The sequence below is a fragment of the Brienomyrus brachyistius genome, unplaced genomic scaffold (assembly GCF_023856365.1).
Source record: "Brienomyrus brachyistius isolate T26 unplaced genomic scaffold, BBRACH_0.4 scaffold37, whole genome shotgun sequence".
NCBI lineage: Eukaryota > Metazoa > Chordata > Actinopteri > Osteoglossiformes > Mormyridae > Brienomyrus > Brienomyrus brachyistius.
This window is the reverse complement of record NW_026042312.1, coordinates 3,689,293-3,708,036: the sequence shown is the minus strand read 5'-3', so window position 1 is coordinate 3,708,036 and position 18,744 is coordinate 3,689,293. Positions and strand designations below refer to the sequence as shown.

General features: G+C 42.6%; 1 protein-coding gene across 5 annotated transcripts in view; it reads right to left on the bottom strand.

The window, feature by feature from the left end:
* LOC125722162 (NACHT, LRR and PYD domains-containing protein 3-like) overlaps nucleotides 1-18,139 on the bottom strand; it is a 36,998-nt gene extending 18,859 nt beyond the window's left edge. For 3 of the 5 annotated variants that reach the window (XM_048998319.1, XM_048998321.1, XM_048998322.1), the window contains exons 1-7: nucleotides 18,013-18,113; nucleotides 15,595-15,723; nucleotides 15,301-15,420; nucleotides 14,677-14,790; nucleotides 13,237-13,300; nucleotides 12,827-13,055; nucleotides 10,211-12,194 (exon numbers count right to left, since the gene is read on the bottom strand). In XM_048998319.1, the coding sequence (XP_048854276.1) occupies nucleotides 10,211-12,194; nucleotides 12,827-13,055; nucleotides 13,237-13,300; nucleotides 14,677-14,790; nucleotides 15,301-15,380 (2,471 nt within the window). In that variant the 5' untranslated portion in view covers nucleotides 15,381-15,420; nucleotides 15,595-15,723; nucleotides 18,013-18,113. Of the gene's footprint in view, nucleotides 1-10,210; nucleotides 12,195-12,826; nucleotides 13,056-13,236; nucleotides 13,301-14,676; nucleotides 14,791-15,300; nucleotides 15,421-15,594; nucleotides 15,724-18,012 lie in introns of all 5 variants that reach the window. The other 2 variants (XM_048998323.1, XM_048998320.1) reach the window with 2 other exon arrangements.
* Nucleotides 18,140-18,744: the final 605 nt, after the last annotated feature.

The window sequence follows — 18,744 nt, the reverse complement described above, 5'->3', positions numbered from 1 at the left end:
ATTATCTATATACCGCCTGGTCCCTAACCTTCAATCACTATTGTTATTGTGTATAGACTGCCTGGTCCCTGGAGTTTGCAGATTTTTCAACAATCCTGGTGGTCACTACTGACAAAGCCATTAAATTAATATTCACATGGAGAATGACAGTGATCCTTTCACAACAATGTTTTCTGCTATCCTAGACTCTGTAGGTGTATGGCAGAATGTAGTTGGCCTACTCATGCCTGTAACCACACCCTGGATTTGATTCTTAGCCATGGGGTTCTGATGGAACAGTCTATTATACCTCAGAATCCTCTGCTTTCAGATCATTACTTGTTAACATTTGATATACAGTATAGCCTCCCTTCGGCTCCAGGTCCAAAGTACAGTATCAGACGTTCCATTGCCTCATTAACTACAACAGCATTTCTCAACCAACTTCCACAGTCCTTCAGCCTTACATCTGAAGCCCCATGTGAAAATGAACTTGAACGGGTAACTGTGCACATGGAGAAATCGCTTCACAGCACCTAGATCTTGTAGCCCCAGTTAATAAGATAAATCATAGATATAAAAAACCTGCCCCCTGGTGCTCTGATCATACGCGTAACTTAAATAGGTTTCACGCAAGCTAGAGCACAAATGGGGCTCAACTAAACTAGAACTTTTCAGATTTACATTTACATTTACAGTATTTGGCAGACGCCCTTAGCCAGAGCGACATACATAAGTGCTTTAAGACGCTGTGATGAATTTCCGATACTAGCTCAATAAGGACCCAGGCTATGAATACCATCTATCTGAACACTGTTGAGAAAGTGCAACAATTTTTTTTTTCATACACACACACACACACACAAGGAAAAGAGCTGAGTAACAATATAGAGTATTACTTCAGGTATTTCTGAAAAAGGAAAGTTTTCAGTTGTCGCTTGAAGACAGCCAAGGATTCCGCTGTTCGGACATCAAGGGGGAGTTCATTCCACCAACTAGGTGCCAGGACAGAGAAGAGCTGAGATGTGTGTCGTCCTTGTGCCTTGAGGGGTGGTGGGACCAGTCGAGCAGTGCTGGAGGATCGGAGAGATCGGGGTGCAGTACGGGGTGTGATGAGGTCTTTTAGATAGGATGGTGCCAGACCATTTTTGGCTTTGTATGCGAGCATCAGTGTTTTGAATTTGATGCGGGCAGCTACAGGAAGCCAGTGGAGAGAGCGTAGCAAAGGAGTGGTGTGGGAGAACTTGGGAAGGTTGAAAACAAGTCGAGCAGCTGCATTCTGAATCAGTTGGAGGGGACAGATGGCGCTCAGCGGTAAACCCGCTAGAAGCAAGTTGCAGTAGTCCAGGCGAGAGATGACGAGGGACTGGACAAGTATCTGGGTAGCCTGAGTGAAAAGAAATGGACGTATCCTCCTGATGTTAAAGAGGAGAAACCGACAAGAGTGAGAAAGACTGGTGATATGAGAGGAAAAGGACAATCGATCATCCATAGAAGCTCCAAGGTTGCGAGCAGAACCCAAAGGACAGATCAGAGAGTTGTCAAAGGAGATTGCAAGGTCCTGGAGGGGGGATGAGTCAGCCGGCATGTAAAGCAGTTTTACTGGTGTTGAGTTTTAGCTGGTGAGCGGTCATCCGAGATGAGATGTCTGGCAAGCATGCAGAGATCTTAGTGGAGACATGAGTGTCTGAGGGAGGGAAGGAGAGGATGAGTTGAGTGTCATCGGCATAGCAGTGGTAGGAGAAGCCATGTGAGGATATAACCTCTCCAAGAGATTTAGTATATAGGGAGAATAAGAGAGGGCCAAGAACCGAGCCCTGAGGGACACCGGTGGAAAGACAACGTGGGGTAGATGTGGATCCATTCCATGTCACTTGGTATGTTCGGCCTTCTAGGTAGGAAGCAAGCCAGCGCCGTGCCAAGCCACTAATGCCAAGACTCTTAAGGATGGACAGAAGAGTCTTGTGGTTGACCGTGTCAAATGCTGCTGATAGGTCAAGAAGGATGAGGACAGATGACAGTTTAGCTGATCTGGCAGCATGTAGCTTCTCAGTGACTGCTAAGAGGGCAGTCTCTGTAGAGTGAGCTGCTTTGAAGCCAGACTGATTAGGATCCTGGAGGTTGTTCTGAGAGAGATAGAGAAAAAGCTGGTTGTAGACTGTACGTTCAAGGATTTTTGAAAGGAAGGAAAGAAGTGATACTGGTCGGTAGTTGCAAGTGTCCGAGGGATTTAGAGTGGGTTTTTTTAAGATGGGAATGACCCTGGCTATTTTGAATGCTTTAGGTACATGACCGGAAGTTATGGAGCCATTAATGATAGTGGCGATGAAGGAGAGACGGTCTAGAGAGATTGTCTGAAGCAATGTGGAAGGGATTGGATCAAGTGGGCAGGTGGTAGGAGGTATAGATGACTTTCATGATCTCATCTGCCGTAAGACTGGAAAACTGGGCCAGTGAGGGGGGAGGGAAATCCTTAGTGTGTAGTGTAGTGGATGAGGAGGGAGAGAATGTCTGACAGATTCCGTCAATCTTCTCATCAAAGAAATTAGCCAAATCTTCAGTAGTCAGGGAGGAGGGAGCAGAAGGTGGTGGAGGGTTGAGTAGTAATGAAAAGATGTTATGGAGTTTGCGAGGATCTCGTGAGGATAATTCTAGTTTTTCTTTGCTAAAGGTAGTTTTAGCTGCAGTCACATCTGCATCAAGCTTAGATTTCTTCCACGTCCTCTTTGCTACCCGCAATTCTCTTCGTTTGGTGTGTAATGCAGCTGAAAGCCAAGGAGCAGGGCGAGTTTTCCTGGGTTTGGAAGACAGTGGGCAGAGTTTGTCCAAGGATGTGGAAAGTGAGGAGATGAGTGTATCAGTTGCAGACTCCAGTGCAAGGGAGGAAAAGCAGTCAAGGTGAGGAAGGTAAGACAGGGTGCAGGACGCAACAGAAGAAGGGGAGACAGAGTGGAGGTTTGGTCGAGTGGGCAAGAAATGTTGAAAACCGGGATTGGGCAAGACGGGTAGGGCAATGGTAAAGGATACAAAGTGGTGATCAGAAATGTGTAGAGGAGTAGAAGTGATGTCAGAAGCTGGAGAGGGGCGGCTGAAAACCAGGTCGAGGACGTTACCTCCTTTTTGTGTGGGAGAGCAGTTGTTGGATGTTAGAGAGAAGGAGTCGAGAAAAGGGAGGAGACCAGAAGAAAGGAGCTTGTTATGGGGGAGGTTGAAGTCACCAAGGAGAATGAGAGAGGTGTCGTCAGTGGGGAAGAGACTGAGGAGAGTATCGAGTTCCTCTAGAAAGTAGCCTAGGGGGCCAGGAGGGCGGTAGACAACAATGATCAGAATATTGAATGGAGAGGAAACAGCAACTCCATGGAATTCAAAGGATGAAATGTTGAGATGGGGCAGAGAGAGGGGTGAGTAGCACCAGTTCCGAGATAGCAACAGACCTGTGCCACCACCCCTGCCAGTCTGGCGAGGAGAGTGAGAGAAAGCATAAGCAGAGGAAAGAGCTGCCAGGGTAGCCGAGTTGTCAGGGGATATCCAGGTCTCAGTCAGAGCCAGAAAGTCAAGAGAGTGGTGTGAAGCAAGGGCGGAAATGAAATCAGCCTTCTTTACAGCAGACTGGCAGTTCCAGAGACCACCCAACATGTTTCGCTGGGACTGGGGTGTTATCTGGAAAACTGGTTTTTATCTGGTTATCTGGCTATCTGGAAAGAGCCTCTTTACGTAAGTAACGTAAGTACCTCTAAGTACAGACTGTGAGGTCTGTGTATCTCTCCAGACTCATTGAAAAGAACAAAAATAATTCTAAATTCCTATTTGAATCTCTGTCTAGGTTAACACAGAATTTTTCAACATTAAACTCACAAGTCTCACAAGCTTTTATGAGTGATGACTTTATTACATTTGTAATGGTAAAATAAAGATTATACAGACCATCCAGTGCACGTCTGTAGCTACATACAGCTGCCAGCCTCCTGCTAGTCCTATGCATACTGATAATGACACCTTTGAATCTTTCCTTCTTATAAAACAATCAGAACTTTTGCGCTTAGTTTCCTCCTGCAAATCCTCTGCAAGCCTCGTAGACCCAATTCCTACAAAATTCCTGAAGGAGATTCAACCACTGATTAGCACCACCCTGTTAAATGTGTTAGACTCGTCTCTTAGGCTTGGATATGATCCAAAACCTTTTAAACTAGCTGATATTAGACCTGTTCTAAAGAAACGAAATCTTGAACCTAGTGAGTTAGGAAATTATAAATCAATTTCAAATCTTCCACTCATTTCAAAGAGCCTGGAAAAAGCTGTTGCTCGCCAGCTGTCTGTCCTACAGAAAAATAATGCTAATGAATTATATCAGTCTGGCTTTAGACCAAACCACAGCACAGAAACAGCTTCAGTCAAAGTACCAAAGTCAAATATGGTGTAGTATCACACACACACATACGACAGGGCTGAGATTCCAGGCTGCCTGAGACAAGGCCTAGTCTGGTATGAGAGGTACTCGCTGGCCTGGGCACAAAAGGGGGATCAGTGACCCTACACACACACACACACACACACACACACACACACACACACAAAGACAGATACACACAGATAATAAGGGAGGCCAGCAGTCCGTCTTTTATGGCCCAAAGATTTAGGGACCTACGGACAGCAGAGTGGACCTCAAGGACAGGGGCCCCTCGACTTGGCATGCGACCCCCCCCCCCGCTACATCCTGCCTTACATACCACGCATTCACCCAACACCCTAAAGAAAGTTTCTTTTAAGTTCAGCCTTTGTATTCCCTATATATTGATATACTCATGACTACTAGTCTCAATATCCAGATAGGTTATGTTTGTGTGTCCTTAGACAATCTTAGTGTTTAGCTACCCCTGCATACATGCTCTCATGATTATCCCAGAGGAATCTTGAAAATTAAATAATGTAACCAGGTATCTTAGTGTGGCTCCTAACTATCAGAGGTTCTTTCTTTCTTTGTTTAACAACCCCCCCTTTTCCACATTCCTCTGTGGCCCTTATCTGATCTTTGTGGTCCATTAGCACTTCTTTGTCCTCTACTATTCTGCATTAAAAGACTAAATTAATGTCCATATTATCAATTCTGGAGAGCAGATAATTGGGATAAGCCACACCAACCAAAATATGTTGTTCCCAGATATGCAATTTAAATTGGTATTACCACAAACTAACAGGCACGTCTATCTAAGGGTAAGATGTGCTATTTAAATGTGAATATGTTATGTAATGTCCGTACAAATGATCCAAAGTAGCAACCTCTGTTGATGTATATGGATGTGATTTATTAACATGCATAATATCAGAAATTGTTAATTAATACAGATTGTATGAGGTGTGACCCCCCAGGCTGGTATGGCATGTTTGGTGTTAATCTGATGGAAAATCACTCCTGATTCCAAATCTGCTCAGTGGTTACCATGAAACTGTATGTATCAAAAGTTACACCAGTTTAATGAAAATCATCAGTAAAGTGGTACCAGTCTAGTCGTAAATAGCAAAAGGACTGAAACAGACACCCCTCTGAAAACCTGCCAACTAGATGATCAGCCATTGCTTCAGGTGTATAATTCAGGTCACCCCTATTCATGAACTTTAAACCATAAAACATGGCACCTCAGAACAGAGCAGCTGGAAGAAGAGAGAGGAGCAGAGGAGAACATCAGCCCCGCAGAGGGAGGAGAAGAGAAGCCCCGGGAGAAGAGCAGCCCATGAGAAGCCCTCCTGAAGCCTGCCGGTGAAGGCCTGCTACCCAACAGAGAACTGCAACCAAGACAGAGCCTTTCACCTTAAAGCTTCACAAGGAGAGAGAATCCAAGGGGCTCCACTCCAACAACCGCTCCAGACGCCGCGCCTCCTTGGGTGCTACCATTCCCTCAGCTCATCACCTCTGCGATCTACTGCCAAGACCCCCTCCACTCTGCAAACAAGTAAACCAGCTTCCTTTCATTCTAACAACCTAAGCAGTTCTGTTAACCTGCTTTATGACTTTAAGGTCATGTTTCCACAAACTGTGCTTGCTTTGCAGAACAATATTTCCCTTTTAAGGTTACCCACTTTAAATCTGGTGTAGGATTACACATGCACATATCACAGAGCTTAAATTCCAGGTGGCCTGAGACAAGGCCTACCCTGGTAGGAGAGGTACTCGCTGGCCTAGGCATCAAAGGGGGGTTAGTGACCCCACACACACAGACACACTTAAACACACACAGATAACAAGGGGGGCCAACACTCCAACTTTTATTGGCCAAAGTTTTGACAGACAGCAGAGTGGACCTCAAGGACAGGGGTCCCTCGACTTGGCACACAACCCCCTCCCCAGACATCCTGCCTTACATACCACTCACCCAACACCCTAAAGAAAGTTTATTTTAAGTTTGACTGTTGTATATCTGTATATTTATTTACCCATGACTACTAGTCTCAATATACAGACAGGTTATGTTTGTGATGTGTCCTAACTTTCAAAGATTCTTTTTCTTTGACTGACTAACTTTCCCCCCCTTTTCTTTCCCACATTCCTCAGCAGCTCTTATCTGATCTTTGTATTATACCATGCCTATCTAAGGGTAAGATGTGCTGCTGACATGAGAATATGTCATATAATGTCTGTATAAAGGGTTACCTCTGACTAAGGTGCAACCTAGACCACTTAGACCAGGTACTGGTGTGAGTAATATAACATAATGACATAATATAAGTAATCATTAATTAATCATTACAGATGGTATGAGGTGTGACCCACCAGGCTGGTACGGCACGTTTGGTATCAAACTGATGGAAAATCACTCCAGTTTCCAAATCTGGTCAGTGGTTACCACGAAAGTGAATATATCAAAAGTTACACCAGCCTAATGAAAATCATCAATACAAGGGAAGTCAGTCTGGTCATAAATCTCAAAAGGACTGATACAGACCCCCTTCCGAAAGCCCGCCAAATGGATGGTCAGCCATTGGTCCAGGAGTCAAATTCCTGGTCACTCCTATTCACGAACTTTACACTATAAAACCTGGCACCTCAGAACAAAGAGAGGAGAGGAGAAACAGAAGGGAGGAGAAAACAAAAGACCATCAGCCTGAAGAGAGGCAGAGAACATCAGCCCAAGAGAAGAGAAGCCCACAAGAAGCCCTCCTGAAGCCTATCAGTGAAGACCCAGCTGGACAGAGAACTGCAACCAAGTCAAAGCTTCACAAGGAGAGAGAATCAAAGGGGCTCCACTCCAACAACCGCTGCAAACACTGCGCCTCCCTGAGAGCCATCACCCGTCAGCTCATCAGCCTCTGCAACCAACTGCCAAGACCCCCCCCCCCCCCCACTCTGCAACCAAGTAAACCACCTTCCTTTCATTCCTAATAACCTAAACTGTCCTATTCACCTGCTATATTACTTTAGGATCGTGTTTCCACAAACTGTGCTTGCTTTGCAGAACAGTTTTTCCCTTTTAAGGTTACTCATTTAAATCTGGTCATTGCATTTTCATGATTACATTGTTTGTGTGTATTCTGCTATTTCGTGTCTATTGTTTGTTAGGTGTAATGTCTGTCTTATGTTAGTTGTAGGAATAAATGCAGGTCTTTTACACAACTTCAGCCTCTGTCATTGAGTGCTCAAAATAGTCCCTGCCTCTGTGCGATCTGGCTACTACGCTCTGAAACCTCAAACTCGCCTGAAGTATCGCGAGACTCTCTCTCATCGGCCGTGAGAGGAGCTTCACTACCGATCGTTTACATTACCTGCTGATGCAGCTTGCTGGACGAACCTTCTAACCCAGGTTACTAAGCGATACTGGTAACTAGTGAATCCCATGTAAGTCTCACATTAACCGACTCACGGAGATTCGCAATTGAGTTTGGAGCAACCAACCATTCGGCATAACAATTAGTTAATAAACATAATTAAATAATAATTCATTCAAATGTAATTAATTTCAAAACATATTGGTGAAGATATTAAAATTTACCTGAGCTAAATATTCCTACAATGGTGTCCCTCAGGGATCAGTGCTGGGCCCACTACTGTACACTGTATATATTGGTCACATTATCAGAAATCATGGTGTTGGGTTTCATTGTTTTGCTGATGATACACAGTTATATATATCTGTTAAGCCGGATGATGCATCACAGCTTTCGGTTAGAAGACTGTCGACTATATATCCGTTGCTGGATGGAAAATAATCTATTTATGTTAAACACAGAAAAACAGAAGTACTGTTAACTGGTCCGAAGGCGGCTCGAAATAAGTTTGACAACCTCAACCTTGGTGGTCTTCCTACCCAACCTAACACAGTGGTCAGAGATCTTGGTGTTCTAGCTGATTCAGATTTATGTTTCGATGCTCACATAAAAAGCATCACTAAAGCTCTGTTCTATCATGTACGGAACCTCGCCAAGCTTCGGAAGATGCTCTCCTGTCATGAAGCGGAAACACTAACACCTTTATAACTTCCAGGCTGGATACTGTAATGCCTTCCTTTCTGGGTGCCCATCTGGATCCTTACATAAACTTCAGCTGGTACAAAAGGCAGCAGCCAGAGTTCTTACAAACACTAATAAATGTGATTATATTAGCCCTGTTCTATGCTCCCTTCATTGGCTTCCAGTTAAGTCTCGGATTAACTACAAAATACTGCTGTTGACTTATAAAACACTGAATGGCCTTGCACCAGAATACCTTAGTAACCTGCTGGCCTTATACAACCCTCCTTGCTTTCTTCCATCATAAAGAGCAGGATATCTGTTAGTGCCCAGGGTAGAAAGAGCTACGGCAGGCTGCAGAGCTTTCTCTTATAGAGCTCTTCAGCTGTGGAACAGTCTTCCACCGGATGTGTTGGATTCAGGCTGACTTTCATTATTCAAGTCTAGACTAAAATCACACCTGCTTAGTTTAGCTTGTAGGGACTCTAATTCTAGCTCTAGCTAACTGCTCACTCCCAGTTAGACCTATAGTGTAAGGTGTAGAGCTGGGTGTGGATCGGTGCCATTGGCTTTAGATGAGCTGAACTGTCAGTCTCTCACTTTAGCTTCACACCCCCTTGTGGAATTGGAGTGCTGACATTCAGGGACTCCCCATGCCTGCGTTCCAACCTGCGTCTCCCTCCTACTTATGCTGCCATAGCCATATCTGCCGGAGCTTACATACTGCACTCACCTAACTATTTGCACTGCCTCTAGTCTCCCCTACTTTGGCTAATTGTACATTTTATTTCCCCTACTCCCCCTGGGCTGTGCTGCCTGGAGACCCCACATTTTCAAGATATCCTGCCTACCCTGCTGCCTGCGACGTCTCCACTACCTGTGACGTCCTTCTGGCCTGCTGCTGCCCCCTGGAGAATGGGCTCCCCCTTTCACTATGGTTCCTCCCAAGGATTCTTCTTTCTATGGAGCTTTTCCTTGCCACTGTCATCTCTGACTTGCTCACTGGGGGTTTTGGGCAGGGATGCTGTAAAGTGCTTTGAGATGATGTAATGTTGTGAAAACACACTATACAAATAAAACTGAACTTAACTGAAATTGCATTCAGTGTTTGGTGGGGGCGGGACTCAAAATGAGATCTGAACCAGCAACCTTCCACTCATGGACACAGAGTCCGAACCCAAAGAGCCACGCACCAGACCCAGTATTTACAGAAATGCTTCCTACAGCATGCAGAACTGAACCAAATATGAGTGGTTTTCCCACTATTAGTGAAAACCGGACCATTCTGTATGATGCTGTATCTTTGGTTATTTGTTACACAAAGGAAGGTCGTGGAAATCTTGTCTTTTTGTTTTTACTACATCACTACCTTCAGTTAATATAAACTATATTAAAAAGGAACCTTGCTGATAAAAGAGGGGAAATAAATTACATATATACATATTCATTTTATATTTTAAACAATGTTTATCTAATTCTGCCGGACTAGATGTCTCATCACATCCTCAGCAAGGTGCAGCTGAGGCCAGCAGAGGGCGCCAGTGAGCAGCCAGAGACAGCAGTCATACGGAAGCTCCCAGCTCTGGGCTCCATCACATCACTACCTTCAGTCATTATAAAGTCTGTGGTCAAGATTAGCTACTGCTATACAAACAGCTATAGCTGTGATTATCAAAATAAAACCCACTTATTAATCCATGAGGAGAAATATATAATATATATTACAAATTTCAAACAATATCCATGTATTACTGCCAGACCAGACATGATTTCCCATCCCCATGTCACTTACAGAGCCGTCCTGGAGTTCTTGACCACAGGCAGCAGCCTGCAGTGCTGTTTATCCGATCTGATGTATTTCTTCAGATCAAACACATGCAGATCCTCATCTGACATCAGCATCACAAAGGCCAGAGCTGAGTACTGTGCAGGTGAGAGGTCATCTGCTGAAATGTTTCCTGAATTCAGGTGTCTTTGTACTTCCTCTACTAGAGAATTGTCACCAAGTTCATTCAGACAATGGAACAGGTTGATGGTCCTTTCTGGAGATAAATTCTTCTTTATTTTCTCCTTGATGTATTGGGCAGCTGTGATGGGCTGGCCCCCCGTCCTGGGTTGTTCCCTGCCTCGTGCCCATTGCTTCTGGGATAGACTCTGGACTCCCCGTGACCCTAACGGATGAAGAGTTTGGAAAATGGATGGATGGATGTATTGGGCAGCTGTGATGGGCTGGCCCCCCGTCCTGGGTTGTTCCCTGCCTCGTGCCCATTGCTTCTGGGATAGGCTCTGGACTCCCCGTGACCCTAACGGATGAAGAGTTTGGAAAATGGATGGATGGATGTATTGGGCTGTTTCCATAATGGTATGTGAGCTGATTCCTGTTGGCCCCAGTAGCTTTTGTAACAGAGTCTTACTGGAGTCTGTTGAGAGGCCCAGGAGGAAGCGGAGGTAGAGGTCCAAGTGTCCATTCTTGCTCTCTAATGCCTGATCCACTGCAGTCTTCAGCAGGTCAGCTGATGAGTTTGACAGAAACTCATATAAAGCAGCAAGATACTCCTGGATGCTCAGATGCACAAAGCAGTACACCTTCTCCTGGTACAACCCATACTCCTCTTTAAAGACTTCTGTGCAGACTCCAGAGTAAACTGAAGTTTCAGTGACATCAATGCCATTCTCTGACAGATCTTGTTCATAAAATATGAGATTGCCTTTCTCAAGGTTGTCAAAAGCAAGTTTACCAAGTTTTAAAAGGAATTCCTTGCTGTATTCCTTAAGGTTAGTTTCATGGTTTTTCATATACTTGTCATTTTTTAAACTTGTCTGAAAGATCAGGAAGTGTGTGTACATTTCAGTCAGAGTCCTTGGAATTTCTCTCTTGTCAGTCTCACTAAAAAACGTCTTAAGCACAGTGGCTGAAATCCAGCAGAACACAGGTATGTGGCACATGATGAAGAGGCTTCTTGATGATTTCACATGTGTGATAATCCTGCTGGCCAGGCTCTGATCATTAAATCTCTTCTTGAAATACTCCTCCTTCTGGGTATCACTAAACCCTCGTATCTCTGTCACCTGGTGGACACACTTAGCAGGTATCTGATTGGCTGCTGCTGGCCGGGAGGTTATCCAGAGGAGAGCGGATGGGAGCAGATTCCCCTTAATGAGGTTAGTCAACAGCACATCCAGTGACGTTTTCTTTGTTACATCAAACCAGCTCTCATTGTTCTGAAAATCCAGAGGAAGGCGACACTCATCCAGGCCATCAAAGATGAACAAGACTTTGTTCCTAAACGGTTCAGTGGACTGAAGTGATTTCAGATCTGGGACAAAGTGGTGAAGCAGTTCAATCAGACTGTATTCACCCTTAATCAAATTCAGGTCCCGGAAAGGAAGAGCAAATATGAAGTGAACATCCTGGTTTGCTTTTCCTTCTGCCCAGTCGAGAATAAATTTCTGCACAGAGACTGTTTTCCCGATACCTGCCACCCCTTTAGTGAGTACAGTTCTGATAGGTGTCACACGCCCATATAAGGGTTTAAATATATCATTGCACTTGACTGTAGTATCTTCTGTTCGCCTTTTCTTGGATGCTATTTCAATCTGTCTTACTTCGTGTTCCTCATTTACTGCTCCAGTCCCACCTTCAGTTATGTAGAGTTCTGTGTAAATCTCACTGAGAAGTGTTGGCTGTCCTTCCTTAGCTTTCCCTTCAAATACACACTCAAATTGCTTCTTAAGTTTACATTTGATTTTCTGCTGATATTGCAGCATGAGCTGTCCTGAAAAGAAATGAGAGGAAAATGCACTTATTCTCACCGTGATCCTGACCAGTATGAGAGGAAAAATATTTTCCAAAAACACACTTTTTTTGCACATAAATATGCAGATATTTCCCTGTGACTGTGAATGTGAAACTGAAAGTTTTATCATGCGTATTTAACTGGAACACCGCAAACAGGACCGTGAATAAGCCTTAGGCAGCCAAAGGAAATGTTTAAAGCCATTTATCTGGGTAGTAAGTGTATATCTGCTCAGAACCAAAAAAAACACAAAACCCCTTTTCATTTCCCAAACCTCTCCTCAGGGGCACCGCAGCCTGTCCATGTGTTTGTTAAATTTCACCACCAGCTCACTTCATGAATTAATTAAATTAGTTTAAAAATTCAATGAGATATTGATCAGCCACATGAGGTGTGTTAGTGGTCAAGTAAAAAAATACGTGGATATACTGCATGATTTCTGCAAATATTAGGGTGATTTTGGGAGAGGTTCTGAAATGGCAAACACACTTTGACATACATATTATAGTAGTTCTACACCAACATGAAGAAACATTTAAACATCCTTTTCTCTGGCTGCCTAAGACGTTTACACAATATTGTACATGTACATAATGTTATAAAGTTCTTACTCTTCTCCAGCAGGTCAGCAAGATCATTTTGCTTCATGGTCCTCAGGATGTACAGTGTGATCTTCAGAGCTACCTCTCTAACACTGGTCTTCTGCATCTGACCATCACAGTCCAGGTCATTGTCCTCCTCCAGCTGAGGCTCAGAGCATTCTGGGTAATTCTGATCTAGGTACCTCACAAACGTCTTCAGTTCCTCCTTTAGGAACTTCATGGCTTTTTCCTCTAGTGACTAAAATAAACAGTCAGAGTTAATTATTGCTACTTACACCAAAGCTTTTCAGAGTTTCACTTCTGAATCATAGTTTAAAACATATTTCCTTTAACATGATGAATTTCTTATTATACAGATGTATAAAATATGTTAATTGACATAACAGCCAAGAAGATATATATCAGCAATAAATACAAACCTTCAATATGGATGATAAACCTGACTTATCACGTAGATCTGAACTGCAATCTTCCATTTGGTCTCTGTGAATTAGGCAGAAACATAAAGACCTCAATTCATCTACACAAATGTAACAGAAAGACTGAAAAGTTCCCCATTAAAATTGCTGTTACTGCAGATAAAGAATAACATTGTGGTATATTACAATACTAATTCCCAAAAAGTTGGGACATTGTACAAATTGTAAATAAAAACAGAATGCAATGATATGGAAATCTCATAAACCCATATTTTATTCACAACAAAGCACATCAAATGTATAAACTGAGACATTTTGCTATTTCATGAAAAATATTGGCTGATTTTGAATTTCATGACAGCAACACGTCTCAAAAACGTTGGGACGGTGGCAATAGGAGGCTGGAAAAGTTAGTGGTACAAAAACCCAACAGCTGGAGGAACAATTTGCAAATAATTAGGTCAATTGGCAACAGGTGAGTAACATGACTGGGTATAAAAAGAGAATCTTAGAGTTGCAGTGTCTCTCTGAAGTAAAGATGGGCAGAGGGTCACAATCCCCCTAATACTGCACTGACAAATGGTGGAGCAATTTCAGAAAGAAGTTCCTCATTATAAAATTGCAAAGAGGTTGAGTATTTCATCATCTACAGCACATAATGTAATCAAAAGAATCTGAGAATCTGGAGAAATCTCTGTGAAAAACATTGTCAGTGAACACAATTCGCGCTGCCATGCACAGATGCCAGTTAAAACTCTATCATCCAAAGAAGAAGCCGTATATGGAGATGATCCAGAATCACCAACGTCGTCTCTGGGCCAAAGCTCATTTAAAATGGACTGCGGCTGAGTGGGAAACTGTTCTGTGGAGATGCCACACAGTAGTAAATATGGCCTTGTGCCAACTTATTTGAGATGTGTTGCTGCTGCGACATTCAAAATTACCTTATTTTTTCCTTAAAATGATGCATTTTCTCAGTTTGAACATTTGATGTGTTTTCTGTTCTGTTATGAATAAAATACAGGTTCATCAGATTTCCATATCACTGCATTCTGATTTTATTTACAATTTGCAGAACGTCCCAACATTTTTGGAATTGGGGTTGTAGTTTGGAAAGATGTATCTGCCATGTTAAGCTTTATTCACTGGGGCGGCTTCCTGATTCTCTCATGACAGCAGAAGAGAACCAGTGACATCAGGCTCCAGCACAGAGACACAGCAGGCAGGAAGGACAGTTTTCTATGCAGCCCTTTGTACCCAGTGACATTCAGAGTGATTCACTTCATTGGCAGAGCTAAATACCAGCATGTGATTTACAATCCTCAGTCAAGAAACTGGTTAAATAGTTTGTTGGCTAAATTCAGCACCTACAGGACTAATGGGCCGAATCTGTCCTTCAGCACCTACAGGGTTACCTCTGTAACGGCTCTGTATATTTACCTTTGATCTGTAGGAAAAGGTCCCTCTCTGAAGGCGAGTGGATGATGCATTGACCTGTCACTCTTCATGGAAACACAGCTGGGTACAGGGGAGTCTGCTCTCTCCATCAGGACACTGGGCAGCGAGAGGAAACAAACCCTCATGGTATAAATATAATTCATACAATGGGGACGGCATCACACTGCTGTTTAGCCTTCTGCTCTGCCTTCATGTACTTTGATATGCTGTGAAGCTCTTGATGTAAACAGACTTATTTACAGGCAGCTTTTAAGGAAATTGTCTTATCTAAAATTTAGATATTATATGAAATTTTTAGCATCACTATTAAAAACCTCCACAACTAGACTTGGCTTTTTATATATGTTTTTCTTTGTTTGTTTAGTTTTGTTATGTGGCCATTTTGTATAGGAGGGATGGTCTGTTACTCGCCTCTAGTATAAAAGAACTGGCTGATTGTGGAAGAAGACGGTGAAGACAGAAGATGGCGAGGTCTTTTTATGAAGCTACACATATTAAAGTGCTGCCCACTGACCAGCCCTAGCTAGGAGCCCAGTTTACTTTTATGTTATGGCCTGACTATAGACCCAGAGAGACATGCATGCTAGTGGGCTGTAACACTGTTACCTCTCAGGGCTCTTTCTGTTACACCCCACAGGGGGGCGCATTTCAGAAGCAGCTCTTCTTTTTCCTCTCTTCTTTCCCATTTTTGTGCTGATCCAGACCAGTTGATTTCTGCTGGGGCCTCTGTGAACATGAAGGGTTAATAAATACATCCTACGTATAATCTTTAAATGGTATTTAAATTATGAAATATTATTTCATGTAATGCAAATGCGACTACTTGAATAATTCAAACTGTCCTGCACAATAAAGTACAACTTTCCACACTGATATTGTATTGCCAAATGTAATTTTTACCGGTGTTCGGTCGAACCACGCAGTCGTCGATGTATGTTAGAGTAGCATGTTTCGACAAGGGAGCACAACCTGTCAGAACATCGGATCCTGCTCTTCCACTCCCACCTTGTCTGCACTCCATGTGCGCATCTATGTAATAATGTTCATGCAGCGATCATGTGTAACTTATTTTGGAATTTACCCCGAAAATACAGATGCTATTTTCTGATTGGCTGGTAGGTGGCTATTAACTCACATCAGTTATTTCATCAAAAACATTGATAAGTAAATTCAGATATTTTATAAATATATTACAGAGAATCTGTTGAAATAAAAAAAATTAAAATAATATACGGTCACGTGAAAAAATTAGGACACCCCATTAAATATTTAGTTCTTTATTAAGAAATATCAACATATCAGTATGAAAACTTCTTTCAAGCTATATCTGTAGATAAAGGTGATGTAATTACATCATCTATGCAAAAACAAGAAACAAATTCACTTATTTACGAAAAGAAATTGACTAAGATGCTAATTTCCACTGAGGAAAAAGTTAGGACCCCCTCACATTCATCACTATTTAAAATGCCTAGAGTTAGATTCAGGTGGCACCATATCAGGTGAAGATGGTTAGAACATCGTTACAGAGCTTTTTGGTGGAGCCTGTCTTATTTAAACCACAGACATTTAGTCTGCTTTGCCCTTGACTGTGGAAATGAGTGATATCACCATGTGAGATACAAAGAGCTCTCTGAGGCCTTCAGAAAGAAGCTTGTAGATGCATATGAGTCTGGGAAGGATATAAAAAGATCTCAAGAGAGTTTGGAATCAGTCATTCCACTGTCCGGAAAATAATTTACACAATAATTCACATTGAAAACAGCTGCCAGCATGGCCAGGGCAGGCTGTCCTAGCAAGTTCAGCCCAAGAGCAGAAGGCAAGGGTTAGGGTTAGGTCTCCAAAAATCCTAAAAGGTCATCACGAGTCATACAGGAAGCTCCTGCCACAGCTGATGTTGAGGTACATGCATCTAGCATCAGAAAGAGAGGCACAAGTTTGATTTACATGAGAGCTGTGCGAGGAGGAAACCCTGCTGTCAAAAACACATCTGAGCAACACTGAAGTTTGCCAGAGACCATCAAGGCACAGACTGGGGCTTAATGAACAATGTGCTTTGGACAGATGGATCTGACATTGAATTAGTTGGGCGCAGTAACAGAAGACATGTTTGGCATAAACCAAAGGCAGCTTTTGAGCAAAAGAACCTCATACCAGCTGTGAAGCTTGGGGTGGAAATGTCATGGTTTGGGGCTGCTTTGCTGCAGCAGAACCTTTGCCAGCTCACCATCATAGAATCCACTATGACGTCTTCATCATATCAGAGGGTGCATGTGCCAAGGAATGGCTTACAGGAAAGAAATGGAGAGTTCTGGAATGGTCAAGTCAAAGCCCGGATCTGAATCCTATTGAGATGCTGTGGGGTGATTCGAAGCAGACGTGCATGCAAGACACCTTTCAAACATCACACAGCTTAAGGAATCCTGCATTGGAGAGCGGGGAGAACTTAATGCCAGTCGAATCAGAGATCGATAGATGGTCATAGGAAACGTCTCACTGGGGTTATTTCAGCCAAAGTGGGAAATACTAGCTAACTTTTTCCTCAGTAGGAATTGGTGTCTTAGTTAATTTTCTTTGTTAAATAAGTGAATTGGTTCTTCTTTTTGCATAGGTGATGCAATTACATCACCTTTATCTACAGATTTGAAAGAAGATTTAATATTTATATTTTGATATTTCTTAATAAAGAAAAAAATATTTCATGGGGTGTGCTAATTTTTTCACATGACTGTACTTATCCACACCTGGGAAGCACCAAAATCAATCTCCATACTTTTCCGTACTGCATAGAAACCCTGTAAATACATTTATCTCTCTAATTTCATACCATTTTAAATAATTTATTCATCCTAAACAACGCATCGTCCTACCTAATCCGTCCGGCGCTAAGCCTGTCTTTACGTAAAAATACCAAACTGTTTATAAACTAAGAAAAAAAAGCAAAGAAAAAATACAGCAATGCCGTGGTTTAGCCTTGTTTCATAAAATATTAAGCCTTGAGTTTAACCCGGGTTCTTCGGCACGCTAGCAGTTATCCCCGACATCTTAAAACAAGCTTAATATAACTGCAAAGTATTATAATCTACCCCATGTACACGTTTAAGCGACGCTGTGTATTAGGCGAAATCAGGATTGAGCGTAAATAATTAAATATTATTATTGTTATTAAATTCGCTTTACATTAGAAAATTCAAAATATTCTGTGACACCTTTATACTTACCATGTAATGCACGGAGGTATATTTAACAACTAATTACGTTGAGAACTATTAAATAGTATGTTTTACTATTAGTTTAATCTGTTGAGTATGATCTTACCTGGCAATAAAAATATCTTTTTATTTTTCCCGAATCATATTCTTGTTTTCTGACAAAATGGCAACTCCAGGTTTAAATCGCTTTCACTTTCATTTACAGTCAGGAAGTCGTTATATCAGCTTCATATCAAACGCGGAAGCTGTCTAAGCGGAAATGGACGTGGATTCCATGTCGCGCCGTAGGATCTTAGCCCCGCCCCACACAGCATCTGAATGAGCCCCCCCCCGCGGGAGATCCGATCTGGATGTGGAGGGCCGTCACCCCTTTATCTCCCACTGCATGATTCTTCTTTCATCTGCAGTATCTGCACACTACCCCCCCCCCCCCCCGAAGGGCCAGTGACAAGCTGCTCACACAAGTATTATGTTTTATGTTTCCCCATGACTGTCTGCTGTTTCACATGGAGTGTAGAACCGCGGAGCAAACGGCGGCCAACAAAAGAAAAGGCCCATTGATTCCCAGGGGAATCATTAGTTTGATTCTGCGTGTTTTGTATTTCCAATAGAAATTGTTAGTTATTGAGTTCAGTTACTCTGCAATTCTAAATGATTATAATCACGTTATGTTGCTGTTGACAGACACACAGACAAAACCAACAAAAAGCATCATTAATACAGAGTAATTTTGAATAGGAGCAGATGGGCCAAATTAATTTCCCAATAAACAAGAATAATAACCGAAAAATTTGATTTTATATAAAAAAACATAATAATTCAGAAATCATTTGGTTTT